The sequence below is a fragment of the Dermacentor andersoni genome, chromosome 2 (assembly GCF_023375885.2).
Source record: "Dermacentor andersoni chromosome 2, qqDerAnde1_hic_scaffold, whole genome shotgun sequence".
In the NCBI taxonomy this organism is placed as follows: Eukaryota; Metazoa; Arthropoda; class Arachnida; order Ixodida; family Ixodidae; genus Dermacentor; species Dermacentor andersoni.
Genome location: NC_092815.1, coordinates 40,205,361 through 40,226,168, shown reverse-complemented (window position 1 = coordinate 40,226,168; position 20,808 = coordinate 40,205,361). Strand labels below are relative to the sequence as shown.

Below are 20,808 nucleotides of genomic sequence, written 5' to 3'. Positions count from 1 at the left end.
AGATTGGAATGGCGGGGGTGATTAGGCCTGCCTTAGGGAAAGGGCTACGGAAAGTGGTTTACTTGAGTCGCGTTTCATCTCGTGCTATAGCTACCGTGCCCGACAGGTTTCAAGATACTTAAAAAAAAAAAAAAAAAACCGCTGACGAATTTTTGCCTTCCAGTTTTACACCTGTGTTCTTTCGTGACGACAAGCTTTTTGGTGCGGGACGGTACTCTGAGTACAAGGAGTGAACGTGGGCAATCGTACATGTGCCAGCTTCTGTGGAGATGCCAAGAAAGGCGCGCAAGCGATTTCCAGTTTCTCCGGCGTTGTCGCAACGGGTCGTGGAGAGCAGGAATAGCATACCAGCAATGGCACTTGCGACGGTATCTAACGGGTATATAGGCCTTCGAATTGCGAAACTTTTGAACCGATTCGGATAAGAACATTCTAGAAATGCGGATATCGAATATTAAAGTAATACCTATATTTATTTTTTTTCTGCTACTGAAAGCGTTGGATACAACGAGCGCCGCAGCCTAGCCAAAGCCACGTCGTCTTCGTGTCGTCTTACTTGCCACGCATGTGTTTGAAGCGCGTGGAATAATGCCTAAAGGCAAGTGCAAATTTACTGGATTGCTTGGAAGTGTTTCCCTCCACATAACCAAGCGTAGAATGAATACTCTTAATCCGGTTTCCATTTCCAACGCCCCTCTCCCTCTCCCCCCCATTTGGTCCCGCTTTGGCGCCCGAGGAATCTGGTCACGTTAATCTTTACTTAAGTGTTCAAGATTACAGGCGTGGTTCAGGACGAGTGGTCTGTCCGGTTTTCCTTTTATGTTTATGTTTTAAGAACTTGTTTAACTTTAGCAGTTCACATAAAAATAAAAGAGAAGTAGACAAAGACAAGCATCTTTATTTAGCACACATTTCCCATACAAAAGAAAATGAACGTTCAGAAATGTTATATTAGAGTCAAAAAGGAGCTGAGATAAGAAGAAAAAGCTGCTCAAACAGCAGCTTCACTGGATTCCTATGCCGCAATTTTTTACGCAAGTACAAGCAATGCAGATTACTGTGCAGGAAAGGGTTATTTCACCGACGATTACAATGCTCCTTACTGCGAATTTCGAGCAGAGCTGTTAATGTGTTTTGAATTTGCGATATATTATGGCAAAGAATCCGATTCTGAAGGAACAGGGCGACGTTGAATCTCTGATCGGGCGGCTCGTTAAGCAGCAGCAGCAGACGAAGCATTTCAACCGGTTGCGTCGCTCATTGCTCAGAAAGAAAGCGTCAACACGGGAACACGTGGCTCGCGCGGTGCGCATTCTCTAGCGGCGGCGGCGCCGCACGTCCGAATGCGCATGCGCGGTGGGTCCGAAGCCCGTGCCAGCGCTATTTGTTTCCGCACTGGCCGCATACCTGGTAGTGCCGGCGCTCCGCTTTCCACCTCACCCTTTTCGCCAAACCCTCCTCCGCTTTCCTCCTCCTAGTGGTTACTCCGACGCCGACGCTCGCCAGGCGCGCTCTAAGGATATCACACTAACTCATCGCATGGGTCGAACACACACTGACCTCAGGACATACCGTTGCGTCTTCTGCTGGAATCTATCCGTGGCGTAGTAAGCGACATTACGTGATTCCGGCTGCGAAGTGTTCGGCATCCACAGCGGTTCAGCCATGTTTAATTCCGAATGTTCGCGTGTTTTAAGCGTTGCGCGTGTGGCGTCTTGGCTGCAAGACAACCTGGCTCGTATATACCAGTCTGGTGTGTATAGGACAGCGAAGGTGTTTAGGAAGCGAGCGACCTGATGATTTCATATTAGTTATTCAGTTACCACGATCTTTCTAAAAGTAGCTATATGAACTTTTGCTGCAATAACAGCACTGTTCAAAGCATTCGTCGTGGCGAGGGTGGCTGGCCACTTTCGCCAGAAATATCGCGATACGATTATTTATCACTAGTCTGTTATAATACGCGGCACTTAACGTTCAACCGCTTATATTTGCGTCGCCCCAATCCGCGCTTCCGCCGTGTATTCTGACTGATGTCATGCCAAGGAGCACGCTACAAGCCCTGTGTGCATCACTTGCTCGAATCTAACGATCACCATATTTCGCTTTCAGTGACTTTATCGACCAAGCACCTCGCTGCCGCTGCGTTTTGGGGCACACGTGAGAATTCTCACAGGCCTCGGTCAAATACATCCGGCACTGCGGCACCGAGAAATAAACCGCGCTGCAAGAGTGACCAACTATATTGTTATTTTGGGAATGGAACGCGTTATTTATAATTCTACGATCAGGACTTCAATGTCATGTCAATAGCAGCGCCGGTCTCTCCTGTGGTGGCCCTCGAGCCCTATAGCAACAAAAGATACCCAAGTTGGCTCGTGTCTGCCGCAATGTTTCCATTACTTTCTCTTTTTGTTTTTTTATTGTTGGCCACGGGACCCGGAACTTTGTGCCGGTTGCGATCCAGAAGTTTGGAGCGGGAGTGATCCCATCTTGGAAGTGTACAGGCCGAGCCTCCTGATGACAAAGGTCTGGAACGAAGAATGCCGAATCATTACGCAGCATGTATGGGGATAGAGTTTGTTTACAACCGAATGTAACACTTTTGAAGGGGCAGCGCGCAGGTACTGCAAAACATATTTCTGAGGGACTGACTCACCCACACACAAACTTTTAACCCACGCAATTTTATGTTCGCGAGCGTATCAGCCATAACGTTCCCGCCATTTTAAGCAAATTTGACCTGGGTTGCCGATAGTTATAACAGTAATCAGATGAAATCTGCGCAATTTACTGCAAAGGCCGTAACAAGCCCACACAATATGGACTTTTTTCTACACATAATCTATAATCTGGCGCCAATTTTCACAAAAATAAAAATAACAAGGCGGCTCGTTAACGTGACCGAGGACACCGCAGGCACCTATAGCTCGTATAACGCAAGAAAATAGGGATATAACGAGGATTAAGTCATTATTTGGAAAGATAATAATTAAACAAGAGCCGTTAATGTTTCATCACACGTTACTCCTTACTAAGCGCCCCTTTTCACCGAATTTGAATTTGATGTCATATACAGTTCGCTTAATACTAGGAAAAGTTACGGATAGCGGCTGTGCAACGTTTTCGAGCACTTGCTTAAGAAATTTTTCGCAAAGACCGCAATTAAGCGAAGCTCCTCAAACCTTACACACACATCCCCCCATAGAATCTCCCTTATTTCTTTGCAATTTCAACTTTGCGGCACGTTGAGGTTTTTCAGGACTTCGGGAAAAAATTACTGCGCGGTTCGTAAAATATTCTTGCAATGTTCTGGAATGCTTGTATATAAGTAATTTCCTACAAATGCTGTATTCACTCTACACAGTTAAAACTGTTATCGTACCTCACCAGCAGCATGCTTCCTATTCCAACGAAATATAAACAACGTGGTTCCTTTATTTCATCGAGGAGGCCGGAAAGATAATCTACGCGCCTCGGTTAAAGCAAGAAAACAGGGAGAAAACGAGTGTTCAGTAATTATTTTCCCCCCAACAGCATATTTTTCTCACACACTTCTAGCTTTTAGTGCACGTCACAAATAACAGGAAACTATATTTAAATATAAAATTGCCGCCACATTTAGTTCTCTCGGAGCATTTGGGGAAACCGTCTAAGCGTCCCATATAACACCTCTAAAGACGCAAGAACGGGGGTCTGACAATTTTCATTTAGCCCCTGATTTGTCCTCACACTTCAATATTTGCCTGGACATCACCCCTAATACGCATTCCATTCCCTCTAAATACAAACTCGTTTATTCATCCAGTTCGTTCGGGACATTATGAAAACGTGCATACAAGATTTTCTGGTTTCTCTAGTTTTTTCTGGCTTCTAGTTGCACTAAAAGCTTCGCTGTAATACAAGTAACGCTGTCGAATAGGCCGAAATTTTCGAATTTATCGTCAAGTTTCATTGCGTCCACAAGATGTCCACTGCCCGCCTGAATTCATACATCTATACATTAGCGAGATTGATGCTGTACCAAATGATTGCAGTGTATGTATACATCCAGCTACTTGAAAAGTTCATATCATACAAATCATTGCTGTTAAAAAAAAAAAGAGGGGAAAAAAGAACGGAAGAGAACCCTTTACATGGCCACCACATACTGGCGGCGACGGCAAACACTCAAACATCTGTATCTTCCAGCGCCTTCTTTTTCTTTTCTTTTCTGGCACATTTGGCAAATGTCTTAACAATTTCGCAGCGCAGGTCTAGTCACCAACTGCCTTAGATGTATGCTGCACGTTACAAACGTCACTGTTTTCTCTAGTGCTTATGGTGATGAGGTGCGCTGATGTATATCGTGCAAATGTACCGTTACCGCCTTTGCTGTTAACTTATATAATACACGGGCGTTATTCTGGGCATGAAAACGTGCTTACGTCTATGATGACGTTGCAGATGAACAGCCCGATGGACAGGTACAAGATAACATCCTGGAAGCATCGAAACGCACAATACAATGTGTCAGAAATATCACTACGATTACGATTCGTTCGCCATTATCATTTACATTCAATGCGTTTCAGCGACGACATTTTAATGGACTATGTGGTCATCTACACGCGGAAAACTCAAATTATAGGATAGTGTTTTACGAGATTCGTTTATTATGTCGTCACCCCTCACGAGTTTGCCATGAAAAACCAAATTGGCGTTCACCATACCGACAAGAAGGTTTGAGCTATCTTCCGATGGCAAAACTTATATATTGTAGCATTGTAAGACCAGAACAAGTGTCCAAGGATTCAAGACTGCTCATTGTCGTGAATCACCCGTGATGCCTTTAAAGGCATCAAACGCCTCGCTCCCTATTATGTTTTATAACTTCAGTTAATGATTTCATTTTCCACGTACAGCCTACCTTGGCCCTTTGCTCACGAATACAATGGCCAAACTACAATGACGTTTATACAGAACGTCTTGAAAACATGCAGTCATGAACGTTTTTCGTATAGTTTTCGTTTTGCTGTGTTTTAATGTTGTCTGATCGATGAGGCTGATGGTGACTGTTCGACTTAGACTGACCCATACGAAATGTGGCGTGTAGTTATACTACGAGAGGTGCTTTGGTGAGAGCCGAGGGCGCTGAATTAATTTTAACCCCCACCCTACCCGCACAGACACAGCGAAATGATGAAAGAATCATGGAATCAGGTTCTTAAGATACAGAAGTGTTGCCGAATTCTCGGAAAGAATTGGGCAATCCACTGGCGCATTATTTGCACGAGCTTCACCGTAACATAATTTGCACTTTTCCCCTTCCTCCTGTTCACTTTATCCCAACGTGTGCAGAGTTCTTTATATGTGCACGAACCGACACTGTAATACGACCTTTCTCATTTTGCCCAATCAGAATGCCTAGAACTCGTGGTCAGAAGCACAATGCTATAGGAAAGCTGAACGACGGCACCACGGCGTCGGACGTGCTATTTGACGTCACCTCAGCTTAACAGGTATCCGCCAAAACGTCTTTTACACGCTCTCGGCCTCGAATAAATCATTTCATTTGGCGGTGGTCTATCGGTACTTGAGATAAACAAATGGGACGCGGTTGAAATCTAGGCTATCTTTCGAGTGTGGGCGTGAACTTGTAGTTTTACGGTATAGCGCCGCTTCAGCCCCGATATCGAAAGAAACAACGAGCACTGATAAGCGTACCTCTTGCCTCGATGAATTCAGCGACCGACACCACGGAATGCTATGCCTGCTCTTCGAGTAGCCAGCCCTTTCCACGGAGATCACGAGAATGTTACCAAAAGCTTGGCTCGCTCCTCGAAACAATGACATAAGCGCCGCGCTTGGTCAACGGCTATGGCAGCACGCTTAATTAGAACGAGGTCGAGGGTTCGATTCCAAGCTGCTGTGGGCGGAGCTCAGAAGTGCTCGTGCGCCGAGATAGCACGGTGAATAACCTCAGGCGTTCAATGTTAATTCTGAGCAGCCCTCTTTCGACCACTTTACGAGTGAGCGTAAGGTGGTCCTGCAATTTACTTTAAGGTTGAAACAGTGTTCTAAGTTATCGACGTATGGCACAGCCTGGTCCTGCAAGCCTTTTTTCGTAACCTTGCGACGTTTCAATATTCGCATGAGCGCCAGATGAAGCAGAAGACCTTCCTTTCCGACCACACCTTCGCACGCTGTCGCGTAAACGCGAATATGTTAATTGTCTGCTGACTAACGCCAAGTGTGCCTGCAGATTAATCTCCGCGAAACTATGCCGGAGAGTTCTGCGAGAAAAAAAAAAGTTTTCTTTACGAAGTACACGAATGCTGTCTCGCTATAACCGCAAAACAATGATAGTAGGAACGATTTCCAGGGGCAAAGAAGTGAACAGAGAAAACTGCATACATAATAGGAGCGTCAAATTTTTTCTGGCTTACAGCGGCTGGCTGTATACCTATAGTAAGCTTACCGGGTCCAATTTAATGGCGGCCTGTCACAGCAAAGTGAAAATAAGAATCGTAAGTTCCAGCAGTGCATGCAGCGGCGCAATAGGTTCAAATTGTCTTTCAAAAAGAGTTGCGCAATGTGTCAGCGTGCTTGTCCATAATTTCAATGGCATGATTTTCTTTTCTCACTGCTCCTTTTCATTGTTTCCCAGTCTAGAAACACCGATCGGAGAAGAGCGGCAAGGGGATTTTGGATTTAAATAACCGCTCTCCTTTAACTACCTCTCACACGCTCTTAAAATTGAGAGAAAGATGAAGAACCTGCACAATTATATAAAGCTTGCCCATAAGATTTTTAAAAGAATTGCATGCGCCTATCTCCGACAGTGAGAAGTGTTGAGAGTACTCACTTCATCCGCGTTCTCATCCTCGTCGGACTGCAGAAGAGAACAAATAGCACGTGTTAGACACCGTCAGTCGCTCTGTTTGTTTAGGCGGCGAGCCGTCCACACACTTGGTGCGTATAGATCTGCTGATTGAGCCGGTTGTGTTACTGACAGATAAGTTCAGTTCAGTTTTATTTTACTTTTACACGAAAGGAAATTTGACACGTACCGCCTTTATAGAAAGCTGCACCCTCCGCATTTAGAGAAGGGTCACGCGTGCGTTTTTCGAAACATCTTTACGATGCTTTCGAGAAAAAGATAAAAGTCAAAGAGTATTTTTTTATATATTTCGTTGAAATTTTACAGGCGCTTCACTGTAGTCTACACAACCTTCATAGATAGTCTGCGGACAAAGGTTTTCTACAAGCAACCCGCCTATAGAAGCTTTAGAAGTCTATTAGCCCTAACAGGCAAAAATGAAAAACATTGACTATCTCTGTATGTACCGGGCGCTTTCTTTAAAAGGTCAAAATTTAAAAAATATATTTTGCCTGTGACAGTTAGCGCAATTCCAATCCTTGATTTAAATTACTCGGCGAGGTGCCCACTACTTCTACGAGAAATCAAAACGCCTAATAAGTAACGTAATTACCCTGACTAACTTTTTATTCAATTAAGTTACGGTACATGTTTACTTATAGCCGGTGAGTTCGCAAGGCGTATCCACTTGGTACGAATTCTCAGGACTGCACCAGTTTCGACATATTATTTTAAATGTGCCCGACAAAACGCATTGGCGTTCCACTTCTTTTAAGAAATTAAACGCTGTTTTACGCATTGAAGCAGAAAAGTGGTCGCCGAGAAACGATCTTCGCGAGATACGATGATGAGAGGCATGCACAGGAGGTCAACCCGTTGGCGTGAAGACACCAAACGAGGCGGGAAACGTCGCGTGGGCGGTTCTTCGGGCGATCTTAATGCGCCCAATTTCGTTACAGGGCTGAAAGAAGAATATTTATCGACGAATGCCGCAACAATGGACGACGGTGTTTTGTTTTGAACCGCGTAAATTGATTTAGCCTCTTGCGGCGTCCTCCTACAATACTATATAGCATTGCAGCATTGCCATTAGAAGCCGTCACCAGGAAAGTAATAAACCACTGTTAAGTTAATTAGCGTACGGGTTTGCACAGGCTTTTCGACCATCTAGTACCCACCGCGATGAAAGAACGAACAATAAGCACCAACGCGTTGGCTAATTTGTTTTAAAAATCTGTTTCCATTAGAATATATATCACACGTACAAAGGGTCTCACGAGGATGTGGAGGAGGTTAAGCCCCTTCTCTCTCGAAAAAAAAAAATGTCTCTCTCTTTTACAAAGTACGTGATTTCGCGCGCAAGTTTCATAGGAGGCACACGACACGGATTCGGCGCGTCTCGCGTGCTTGTACAGATGGTGGTGGTGACAAACTTTTATTGATGCTTGCACAGACCTTTCCCATATTCGCCTGCACTGCGGCTCCGCGCCCACGTATGCGCGTGCAGCACCGCGACAAGAGCCAGTTTGTGCGTGTCGCAGTATAGGACGACTCTTCTTGGCCCGCTGTGCAATTTCCGCGATTTTCGTCCATTACATGGCCGAGAAGCGCGGTGGCGGCGCTGTCGCGTCACCGGCAGCGAGGGCGAGAGGAAAGTGGGTTGAAGGGAAGCTTGAACGCATGTCGGTCCCGCTGCCATTGGGCTGTTAAAGCAAGGTGCTTGCATATATACGTTTGATTTCTCGCTTACCGCTTGTCGAAGCAACATCGTGCGGTTCAAGCCGGCGGCTCCCTTTCCATGACGCTGAATTTCGGAGAGAGAGAGAGAGAGAGATCCATAATGCCATGTATACTTGGAGGACACAACATGTGCGTGCTTCTCTTTAGCGTTTCTTTAACAAGCACTATTAAAATGAAAGAATCATTCCCGCACGTGTTGAACCACGGCCGCTTCCTGGACAAACCCACATTACATTCCCGTACGTACACAGTATGTGCTCTAGAGACTCTATACGGAGAAAACCTGTTATCTATACAGTAACCGCCTGAGCAAACGTTAAGTCGAACCTTGTAGCAATTTAGGCCACTAAACGCATCTTAAACAGCGCAAGCGACAAGACAAGTGACAAGGGTTGTGTTCTCTCTCGCTCTCCTTTATTTCGTGCTGTCGTTTGCGTGTTTTCAAGATGGCAAGCTTCGACAGCTCAGCTTGTAAGGAACGAAACCACTTGAGCGACGCAAGATGACCTGGACGAGACAGGTGCAAGACCTGGTTCCACTCACAATTGCTCGCTTATTTACTCGCATTCGTAACATTCGGCGCCGTTAAATGCTTTGGCTATGTGTAGCGGACTATAGTTCGGTTCAAGCTGCTTGATACACTTGGGTCGTCATGCTGATTTTAGGCACGCGTAGGACACGCAGTTGTCGTTGAAAAGCGACTTCAGCACTGAAAAAAAAAAGGGGGGGGGGGGGGGGGGGCTAACGCGCTTTTGCTTTTTTTATACTTGGCCCTTTCGGTGGAAGATTAGCTATCAAACTTAAATAGCAAATGGCATACAGGGGCCCGAAATACCATGGGACAACCAGACAGAACAATATGTTAAAATGTCAGCAGACAGGTTCATATCGGTGCTTTGATGTTTGTGATGCTAATACGTAAATAATTTGCCACTCGGTCCTGTATTGTATGCATACCTGGGCGACAGCGTAGCTCTCGGTGATCAGGTTGTACGATTGTCGCTAGAAAAGGAAGAGAACACGCGGTCTTGTCAGCAACACATAACCCACGGGCAGGCCACAGACAACACAAGAGAAAAGTCACTGCGTCTTTCTTTTTTAGAAAAAGAAAAAGAGAAAGCGAGCGAGCGAGAGAGAGAGAGAGAGAGAGAGAGGGGGGTGTTCATATCAGGGGCGTATGTATCATTTCTAGAAAAGATTGCACTGTAGCCACGGGCCCTTCCGACCCACGGTCTCCTCCCGCTTCGCTCGGCTTTGTTAAACCACCCAGACACACAGATAAGTATACATACACCGTAAGAGACAGTGCGGTTGTCGTTCTCCTTTAAGAAATTGTGTGTGTATACGCCATCAGGGGGAGACAAATATGTTGCAACTTTTCGACCCCGTACAGCTTTATTTTCCGCGGAAAAAAGAAGAAGCAAGCACGAGAAGATGTAGGTTGCTTCCATACACTATAATGTGAACTTTCCTGAGCCTAGACTATACTTATCGGGCGTGCGAGCGGCATACATTGTTTTCCAGGTTCAACTGGGGCGGCAGTGCTATATTTCCATCAGTAATACGGAAATATAAAGAACAGGGACAATGCGCACAAATGAAAATATTACTATAGGCGATCTTTGTTCGAAATTCCCGTCACATGAAGCAAGCTGTCGGGTTCTTGTTCGTCTGCTCCTTCCAAAGAGCATATAGGGTGTCCCAGCTAAGGTTAGCTAGGACTGTTAACTGTTAACTGGTTAGGAAACAGTTGAAAGGTTGCGCACATGTGTGTCTGTCTCTTTTTTGTCCTTCATAGGAACAGTATGTACAGCGCAGCAAGCAGAACGAAGCTAATCAACGAAGAAAAAGAAAGAGAAAAGGAAGGGAAAGGTTTAAAAGAACATGGTGCAAAATACACTTTAAGACCCGATCAAACACCACACGTCTTATAATTGTATCTGGCACCGTGTTTCTTAAATCATCGTTTCCATTGAACAGCTTGGCTAACGTTAGCTGGGACATACGCGGTGTAACAGTGTCGTGCTGATCACGTGCATCAAGAAAACGAACGCACTTGGTTACATGAAATACCTGCTTTGAAGCTAATCTCAACGTAAATCATAACAATAAACTTCTCTCTTTTTTGTTTCTTTTACGAGCACACGTTCCGAGAAAGATAGAAATTTCTAAGGGACTGCTGCATACACCTGCTGAAATACAATTGGCTCGTATATAGCAACGTGCTACGGCCGGGTGGGTAACGCTTTTTTCCCTTTCATGGGCCTTCCTTCCGGAAGGTCCATGAAAGGCCTCTACCTTGTAACTTCCGCAGAAGTGGTTTGCTGGAATACAGTTTTAACATAAACCATAACAGTAACCTTATATTTGCTTAAGAACATCTTCCGAGAAATGCGGTAACTCTGGGCAAATTTGCCCATAGTTATCGCATTTAAACGGGCGCTAGGCTCTGGCAAAGATGGCGCGTAGTCATCGTGCTCACCAATACGGGGCCCGGTGGAGGAATCGTGAGGGGCACCGGCGTCGCCATGGCGGACCTCTCGTACTTGACCTGGATCAAGCCACGCAGCTGCAACGTGGTCGGTACAAGGATATAGCATTAGTTATTTTTCAAAACTAGATTCTCTGGTTTTACGTGCCACGACCACGATCTGATTACGAGGCACGCCGTAACTGGGGGACTCCGCATTAATTTCGACCACCTGGGGTACTTCAACGTGCACCCGATGCAGGGTACACGGGCGTTTTTGCATTTCGCGCCCTTCGAAATGTGGCCGCCGCGGCATCTCCCGCCCTCGGGAATAGCAACGCAACGCGAAAGCCACTGCACCACCACGGCGGGTAAAAAAAAAAAAGAGAAAAAAGGAAGAAAAAAAGATATAGCATCAACTCCGTGCTCTAGACGGCGGGATCACGCTACAACAAAATCAATTAATATATTGGCGAAATTTTATTCCCTTGGTATCCTCGGCGCCATTTTCGCCATCCCTTCAACGATGACAATAGAAGGGAGCTTCTACTCGAACCAGTGATAACTGCAGATTGATTGATTGATTGATTGATTGATTGATTGATTGATTGATTGATTGATTGATTGATTGATTGATTGATTGATTGATTGATTGATTGATTTGTCACACCTTGCCTGTAAGGGACACTGAAGCGTGCCGTACATCTATTAAAGGGACACTAAAGTGAAAAAATGATTTCTTCTGCATCAGTAAATTACCGTTCTACAACACCGAAACCACCACTCTTACAACGACAAGACGTTCGATAAGCCAGAAAAAGCGCAAGAACGATGTACGTGTGGCGACGCCTACTCAAGTTCCCGCACCTGGGGGCTGTGACGTCTTGGATTTTGATGGCATCTTCTAGGGCCTACTAATTATATATAGCGGTACACATTGACTACTTTGTGTTCTAAGGGAACCAAATATTAAACATGGCAAGTTTCGGGAATCTTTATTCAGCCAACGCGGCCCAAATACGAAAACATACTTCGGAATCCCTGACGTCAGGCTGACGTACCGGCGCTGGGGTTTCGGCGCTAAATTGAAATACTGATACTTGGACCTTCATTTTCTCATCCAATAATCAAACTTTTTTTTTAAATGACTGCCTGCAGGGTTCTCAAACAATGCTTCATTAGTCTAAACTGATTTATTGTTTCGCTTTAGTTTCCCTTTAAAGACCCAATTTTCAACACACAAAGGCGTTTCTGCATCCGCGCTTTATTTACCAAAGTTCCGCCATCATACGCGAGAATGATGGTATATATAGCAGCGGTGCCGAGCTCAACACAGCAGCACGCCTTTAGACGTCTCACTCCCATCCGATACGAAACGGATGGGAGTTCAAACTGAAATCTAATCGCTGCGTGATTCTGCCCTGTAAAGCAGCACACAATGTGCTTGATTTCCTTCGAAGGCACGTGATGGAAAATAATTCTCTACTCGTGATGATCGAAATGTCACGGATCTCAGCGAAAATAAGAAATCTTTAAGCGCCATGTGGTGGCCGTCACCGCCTTGCCACAATCTCTCTTCATATCCACAACCGTTGTGTTGCTCGTGCGTATGCATGAGCAACACGATAAGAGCGAAAACGGACAAGTGCCCACGATCCCCGAATGCTGAGTGCGAGGGCGTATAGTGCCAACAATACGCCGCCATTGTGATAGATGAACTTGTTTAAAGTTATAAAGCACGCATGCATAAGGCCCGCTCACAGACGGACCATTTGGTGGATACTAGAACTTTACAGGCTTGCTTTTTCTTTTCTTTTTTTTTTTTAACGGCGCAGTGAAGATTGCCGCCTTGTCGCTGCACATAACATTAAATGTTGCCTATACAAGTACCTCAATTTCGCGTACCGCTACCGTGAAGCTGTTTACATTCACACTCTATCGAATCAAGCCCCCTCCTCCTCCTCGTCCTCCTCCCTCCGCGTCCGCGTTGCTCCACAAGAAATCGAACATGAAACCCTGCTCATTGAGTACCCCAAGCCTTTGTATTTGTAGGTTCTTGGGGAATGATTTCGCTTTAGCTATTTCTAGATTCAACACTTTTTTGCCTGTTTCTTCCGTGCGCGTAAAGATCGTGCACATAAAAAGGAGTGGACAAAAATGTAGCATAGCGTTTGTTTGAACTAGTTGGTCAGACATACTGGTATAATTAGGGCTCCAAAAAAACGGAGACGAAGAGCGCTCGTCCTCTTTGTGTCTCCTTTCTTTTTTGTTTTTTGCTTTTTTACGTCCGTGTAGTTTTCGTTTTATGTCATCGTGGACGTTCTCCCACTTGCGCATTTCTCTATTCGTTCTCTTCTACTCGGGATGGGAAGCCCGTAGTTTGGATTAGAACATGTTATACGACTGTTTATGCCTTGCACGTACAAACGGAATGCGTCGCCGACGTCTTCAAAGTTTTCGTCTGCAGATCTTTCGTATCGAGAACTGAACCATATAACACTTCTCTCATTTAAACGCGGGTCATAAGCTCACGCTTTCTGTTCAGTATGTGGACCGCAAGTTAGGGAGAGAGAGACTGTTGCAAAGAACACCAGAGTCATTCAGGTGCTCTTGACAAAGAGTGTGACTGAGTGCCATGCTGACGAATAAAGAGAGCGTTGTTTGGGCGCATGCAGTTGCCAGGTGCTGGAGAGCGTGTGTGCTCGCGCGCAAGGGAGCAGTGTTGGTGTTTACGCTTAGAGTGATCAGGTCATTAGTATTCAAGTACTCGTAGCAGCTTCTGTTTGGCATGAAGGCCTGTGGGACAATATTCCGTTAAGAGATATCTGCGTTAGGTGCACATGTCTTGTCAGCCACTTCTATCCGTCAAGTAGAAGGAATGTAGAAGCTACACAGTATTCATTGATAATTAGCTGTGCTCCTTATCTACTTCTCTGTACTCAGGTCTAGTCAGGTGACTAATGATATGCACATTTCATCTCATCAGCGTCATGATAAGCACATCTTATTCACCGAATAAGTACAAGCGCACTCAAATCATATCTTCAGTACTGCACCGTCATTCTGCCTAAGCCTTTCTTTCATCTGCAGCCCACTTCACAAAAAGTGAGGCTGCCTATTCTCCAATTACAGCGGTGACAGTCACTATTCACGGACTGTCGACACAGAAAGCAACGTCGGAGCGAAGGAGAGCAATGTGAAGTGTTGACTTGCGGCTAACGTACATGAACACAGAAACACATCGCGCCAGGTTGCTGTGCTGTATATGCTTCATTTGCTTTACTATTTCAGCATGGCCCGGGCGTATTAGCGGGATCCCATACCTCGGCGTTGAAAAGGCCCAGGAAGATCAGCAGGAGGATGGGCCGTGTCTTGCATGCGTGCGTCATTATCGTCATGCCCTTCTGGTTGTCCTTTCGAGAGCAAACGAAATCAAGAGCCGGCGTTATAAGCTAAGCAGCCGCTCTGTTTCCCATATGTTACGTGAAACTTGATCCACTGCAAGTCTATATGAGTAGCTAACTTAAAGCAAAACCACTCTTAAAGCACACGACAGGTGCAAGTTTAGAGTCAAAGAACATAGAACAATGAAGATAGGACAGGATCAGTGCTTCTCACTGGCAAATCACGGGGAAGCTTCACCTCAGGTGCTCCTGTGCTTGGCAACGGAGAAATTGTCTTGTTCTGCGTTTATTGAAAGTATTCTATTGAAATTAACTGCATTTAGGAGAGGCAATTAAACATTACCTACTGTGGTAAGCAAAATTTTTATTTAGGTTATTTCTTTCCTTTTGCAATATTTGTCACAAAATTGGTATGCCTTTTTAGCTATAAGCAATGAAAACAGATGCCACAATACCGCGAACTATATACACCTACTGGGACGTCCAAAGTAATACAAGTGAATCAGCGAGGATGATTATGCATGAGCATTAAAAGCTGTCCTGCAGGCACGGCAACGTGTGCCAAGGGCTCCACACTCTTGTGATAGAGGAGACAACGAAGCGATCGACTTACGGTCACCAGGATAGAGAAGAGCAGCATCAAGAAGAATATGCTGACCCCGAAAAAGATGACTCCGAAACTGAGAGACACCACCATTTCTGCGGGGAAGAGATGTTCGCAGAAAGAAAGAAACCGTATAGGTTGTTCACTGAATTGTTAAGAACGAAAATAACAATGAAGATGTTCGTAAAATACTATAGCATCAAGCCAGAACAATAAATCTTCCGAAAATGGTGTGAAATGATCCTTCTACACATACTGCACTCTTACGGGCATTGCGTGAACTCGTAACTCCGGTTAAGTACAGCACGTGCGCTTCAATACACGTGTATTCTAGCGAAACCACTCTTGCCTTCGGGCGTCTTCATTTTAGGCTCGCTATGACCAGGGCGAATCCAGGATATATCCTCTAGAGGACGGGAGGTATTGAGTTTTGAGCAGCGCGTGCTTAAGAGGAAGCTTTAGCTCGAGTGCTCCTATCTAAATACATGTAAAAGGAGAATTCGTTTTTCTCGGCAACCACTGCACCAAATTTGACGAGGTTTGTTGCATTTAAAAGACAAACTTAAAATCTAGTGACTGTTGGTATCGAATTTTTGAGTTAGGTCGTGAATATTTTATTAAAAATTGCCAGAAATCGAAAATTTTCAAAAAACGAAACTATCAAGTTTACAACTCTGTAACTCAATCAATAAACATGATAATACAATTCTGTGAATTGCATCTAATAGTACATCTAAAGCGGACAAAATTGATGTGTTACACATGAATATAAAAAATATTTAATCATAGGGAAATACAACTTTTGCAAAACCGTTGTAAGCGACGTAACAAATTCACGTAAGATGTAAAATGACATATTGAATTTGTCCGCTTTGAATGATCTAATGGATGCCGTTTACAGAACCGCGATATCAGTTCTTGATGCAGAGCCATGAATTTGTAAACTTCGTGCTTCCATTTTTTTCAAACGGTCAAATATTTGAAAATCGATTTAAGAAAGTTCAAGCCCTAAATCGAAATTCCGCTTCCAACAGTCACTAGAATTTGACTTTCTCTTTCAAATGCAACAAATTTCATCAAAATCGGTCCAGGGGTTATCTCATAAAAACGTTTTTGCGTTTTACATGTATTTGAATAGGCCGCGTCGGAGTTGGGCCCGAGCTAAAGCTTCCTCTTAATACTGTCGGCTGGCATGTCTCGAGGGGGGCCCTGGTGGATTTACCAGTGGTGCGGACGTCCTTTAATGGAGTTGCACATAATTTGCATTGTTCAATATATGTTTAAAAACCGCGCTAAATATACGCTGGAGTAGTACGAAACCAGCTTCTTAAGCCACACGAGGAAAGCGAACGCAGGACTTTTTTTTTCTCTTTCTCTCTCAGTACGAAGTGCGTAAACAAATAAACATGTTAAACATACCTAATAAATTCGTTTCGTAGGCAAGTGGGGACTTCAGAATGCTTCAGAGACGTGTTTGTACTAGAATGACCTCCGCCATCAGATCGGTAACGTATCGAAGGCCACAGAATAACATGCACTCTACTGTGCACCCTATTCTTGCCGTGACGCCCCACTTGCGCCATCCAGCTTAAGCTAACTATATATAAAGTGGCTATGTATCACCTTAATTACGTAGAGTTAAACAGCGACACCAAGCATCTTCTGCAAGCTCTCTGTTCCCGAAAGCAGACACCGATTAAGAGCTCATGATCACTCGTTTATGAAACATTGGAACTTACTTGATTCTAAAACTTGCCCACGTTTTGCGAACACCGGACATACTTGTGAACACGAACAACATAACAAAAGACACACAATTCCAAAAAAGAGAAGAAAAAAGATGCTTTCGGATATTTGTAGTGATTTGTAGCCTTTTATCCACAAGGGAGGCCATCGGTAGCGTGGCCGAGCGGTCTAAGGCGCTGGTTTAAGGCACCAGTCTCTTCGGGGGCGTGGGTTCGAATCCCACCGCTGCCAAAATTTCTTTTTATTTTTTTTAATAACGTCATTGCGCAGTTTGCACAGAACTCACCTTCCCACTGCAGGATTGCCGCTGCGAAGGCCACTGAGTTCGCGCTCTGCAAGAAGTTCCAAACGCAACGGCAATAGCATTAGCAGCCGCTCACATCGGAAGTGCGACCATAGACTTCTGTGAACATACTTTTTGAGTATTGGACGCATCACCGGTATTTTTACAGGAGGCTGTGGTTGCAACAGTTCTTTGCCGTCATTACTGTCTTCGCACTCACCCCGCAAATCACGACCAGGCAGGTGATGCCAACTTTAGTCTCGCATGTCCACATGGCGGAAAGACCACGTCGAGTTTCTGCGTGTGTAAAAAGCTTCACGTAAAAGCTTTCTATGTGTGTCTCAGGCGGTTTCCGCTATGAGCGAGAAACGCGGGGTAAATGGCCAGAACATTGGCATTGGCTGTACCGCCAAATCCGAAAAATAAGCGAAAAATTTGGTTATCTAGCAGCCATCATAACCATGTGTGCAGTAGCATGTTAGTGCATGTGCCGTGTTAAACACACGAATGGCAAGAACAGCAACTAAACAAGTCAGCACTGTAGCGCACCTTTGTTTCAGCCAGTTTGGCCAGCGTGTTTCGTGAACATTCTCTGCCGCAAAATTGGCACGCAGGTGTATGTAGCGGTCGGTAAAGCTTTTACGACGGCTGAGTATAGTGGCCCGTTGGTCTAGGGGTATGATTCTCGCTTTGGGTGCGAGAGGTCCCGGGTTCAAATCCCGGACGGGCCCAACATTTTTTTTTTTTTTTTCGAGTGAATTTTTCTTTTTTGTATTACAAGTTTTGCTACACTGCGATGCAATCCATGCGTTCTTTTTTTGTTTGCTTGCTTTGGCCTAGCTTTCTTTTGTTGCTGTCGGCAGTAAGCCTCCGAGATCTCCAACGGGACCCGTGCGCGCCGCTCAATTTCGGAGGCCGTGGATGCGGTTTTTAGGCACGACATGCTCGACATGGCTCCCAGTACGATGTACGACGCGGTACATACTTAGAGTGTTGAAACCTGTCGAAAACTGGGTAAATGCGGTTATTGGCTGGTGGTGCGTATGTCGAATTGGACACGCGTTGTACCACGTGCCTTCTGCTGAAGGCACGTGGTCTATCTGGTCTACTAAAGGCACGTGGAAGTATATCGTAATTCCTGTGTTGCTTCTCTGGCAACGTAGAGAGTTCTTCTCTCCGTTCCTGCTGGCTCAGCTTATTCTCTTCCGAAAGCGAATTTAGAGCGGCGAGTACTAATTTATTCCGTGAATGCATTCAAATGGTGACAAAAACGGGTGTAGGCAAAAATGTCCCAAGAAAAAAAAAACTGTCCCCGTAAACGTCGTCCCCGGAAGAAATGGCCCCGAGGAAAATTATTTGGAGGAAAAGCTGTCCCTAAGTGAAAATATCCCAGACAACGCACAACATCCTGCGGACGTTCGAAAGAAATCCTGACATTCTCCGGATGTGTTGGCAGAGTTGGCCGGCAGCAAGTACATTTGAAACGCGCATAAAACAGCCCAATACGTTGTGCACTTCGTAGTTGTTATTTTCGCGACTAAAACAAAAACACTAGAGCACATGAAGAGCACATTAGAGCACATGAAGTGTATATATGCACACCTTGAAGGTTCCTGTAGGCTCCTGTGGATTACTCCTGTAGAAATTATAAATGTCGCATTTTCTCCCTGTAAGTAACGTAACACGCAAATTTCGCCGGATTGTGCCGATTATTTCCCCGTTCTCGCCTTACTAGCAGTCCCAGTGGTAGTGCGGTGGTGGTCGTGGTACGATGTTTATCTCTTATTGGGGCCTGATGACTGTTCGCAAAATTCATGCACTTACGCAGCCCGATGACAAGTTGCAATGAAACAGTTCAAGTTTCATAGCTCCCCTCATTTGCATGCAAAGGTCACCATATGTGCCTAGAACAAGCATGACAAATGACACCCATTTTACCATCCCGAGCCCGGGACATAACCTCCATCCCGCATCCAGATAACAACCGAAAAAGACCCGGCCGGGAACTCCGTGGGACATCTTTCGGTCTTTCACATGGGAGGTTTTCTCCAGATTAGCGTAGGAGTAGGACGTTTTAGGAACACCCCTAGGATCTCTTCGACATGGGGGGGGGGGACACCCATCAACCATCCTTAGGATGTCTGTGTGTAACACGGAACTGGGGAACTCTTGCCCTGAAGCAAAGAACTCGACGGCGGCAAAGTTGGCGAGATACCGGTCGCGGTAGCTATGGCATCGCGCTGATGGGCTAGAGCTCCCTACGGGTCGCCTCATAATCAGATCGTGGTATTGGTACGTAAAACCCCAGTATGTGCTATTTCTTTAATTGGCGACAGCTGAATTGGCGATGACAGGAAAGCAAACTGTGCACAAGGGCCACCGTCGCGCAGTCATTTGTATATGGTTATATATTTCGCATGACGATGCGCTGTATTATTATTGTCACGTGGCATTTCATTATAGCAGTTTTCGCAGCTGTCTCTGGCCTTTGGGACCATTTTTTTTTTTCCTGTTTTATACGCGGGGCCATTTCTTCCACGGCCATTTTTTTTTTTTTTTGCGAAACCCGAGAAAAACGGCTGACGTGTGTCATCACGTCGACCACGCGTATACAGCGTCACGTACTGTTCTCGAAGTCGTTTTCCAACTTGATGTAATATGCTCAATGTGATAACGCGTACGTCGACCCCCCCATTTGTGTTTCACCGAGTAAAACAGCGTGTTGAAATTTCTTTTTCTGGAGTAGCTGTACCTGTCCCCTGTTCGACTCAATTTTCTAGAGTTCTCGTTGATTCCTTCCAACGAAGTATACCGTGTGAATCACACTTGTCTAACGTGGTCGAGTGGCCCGCTGCAAACTGCGCGAGCATCCGCAGCAGGCGTACCTAGGTGTCACCTTCATCGGAGTAAACGTACTGCATCGCGGAGTATATGCAGAGACAGTCACCCACTCCCGTACAAAGCAATTGCATCTTGCCAGCACTCCACTGCAATTACAGCGCATAAGCCACTTCGCCTACAACCGAATAGCACTCGACGTGTTTTTTGAGTTCCCTACTCAAGCAGGTACAGACGTCGACAGAAATAAGTGCACAGTTGAGGGAAAAAAACGAATGATCTGCGCATTTCAACGGCTGGTCACACTTACCGTTCTGAGACGAGGCCCCGTTGACCGTTGACTGCTCTTCTTCTTCCTCGCTTCAGTCTGCCTGCTCTGCGCGGGTAGGCTTGATGATGGTGATACCTTCCATCATGACACAAACCCACGAGGAGGGTTAGCAAGCAGGCTAGCGCCAATTAAGCTGTTCCTATCTCTCACCACGACTGCCCCGCCGTCGAAACGACCATCCATGGTGTAAAGGGTCGCAAACAAGATCGCTGGTTTATGTGCGGCTCTCCTGCTCGTAGCTTGGCATAAGCGAAGGAAGTAACAAATGAAGAAAGGAAAGAAAGAAAGAGCAACGTACACTTTATCGTTATCATCTACATTACGTGAAGATTTCTTGAAGCGTTTCAATTATCCATACTATGTGGAACGACATTTGATGCGCGCAACTTTGTTTTATTTCCAACTAAGGGAAAGGAACCTTTCACGTCAGTTGCAGTACAGCGAATGCGTGCTGTTAGGATTGGGGGCTCAATCCCACCGTTCGTAACTCGTTGTCAAGATTGGAGTCGGGCATGAATTAAAAGGTAGCT

At 45.3% G+C, this 20,808-nt stretch overlaps 2 protein-coding genes and 2 non-coding genes across 10 annotated transcripts in view; 3 read left to right on the top strand and 1 right to left on the bottom strand.

The window, feature by feature from the left end:
- The window catches only part of LOC126542403 (sodium-coupled monocarboxylate transporter 2-like), a 76,996-nt gene that overhangs the window by 39,739 nt on the left and 16,449 nt on the right, over positions 1-20,808 (top strand). The gene's annotated exons all lie outside the window — the stretch shown is intronic.
- LOC126542413 (uncharacterized) lies at positions 879-20,498 on the bottom strand. Of its 7 annotated transcripts, none has more exons than XM_055077234.2 (12): positions 20,258-20,497; positions 17,330-17,406; positions 17,113-17,158; positions 15,090-15,175; positions 14,396-14,485; positions 11,085-11,171; positions 9,560-9,604; positions 8,613-8,666; positions 6,848-6,874; positions 6,461-6,481; positions 4,428-4,481; positions 879-2,531 (listed from the first exon to the last, which is right to left on the bottom strand). In XM_055077234.2, exons 2-12 carry the CDS (start codon positions 17,381-17,383, stop codon positions 2,421-2,423), a joined length of 675 nt encoding a protein of 224 aa, XP_054933209.1. In that variant the 5' UTR covers positions 17,384-17,406; positions 20,258-20,497; the 3' UTR covers positions 879-2,420. The 7 variants fall into 7 exon arrangements, with proteins under 7 accessions (XP_054933209.1, XP_054933213.1, XP_054933211.1 ...); XM_055077238.2 differs by having other exon boundaries at positions 17,242-17,406; positions 20,258-20,495; XM_055077236.2 differs by lacking the exon at positions 8,613-8,666 and having other exon boundaries at positions 20,258-20,498.
- TRNAL-AAG (transfer RNA leucine (anticodon AAG)) lies at positions 16,976-17,057 on the top strand. The gene has a single exon. It is a non-coding gene; the product is annotated as a tRNA-Leu (tRNA).
- On the top strand, positions 17,769-17,840 carry TRNAP-UGG (transfer RNA proline (anticodon UGG)). Its single transcript has one exon. It is a non-coding gene; the product is annotated as a tRNA-Pro (tRNA).

Coding starts and splice junctions, on each gene's coding strand:
- LOC126542413 (XM_055077234.2), bottom strand. CDS start 17,383: ATGTGGACATGCGAGACTAAAGTTGGCATCACCTGCCTGGTCGTGATT. Junction 11,172..14,395: donor TGGGCCTTTTCAACGCCGAG/GTATGGGATCCC, acceptor ACCACGTTGCAG/CTGCGTGGCTTGATCCAGGT. Junction 6,875..8,612: donor CGATGTTGCTTCGACAAGCG/GTAAGCGAGAAA, acceptor TCTCTTCTGCAG/TCCGACGAGGATGAGAACGC.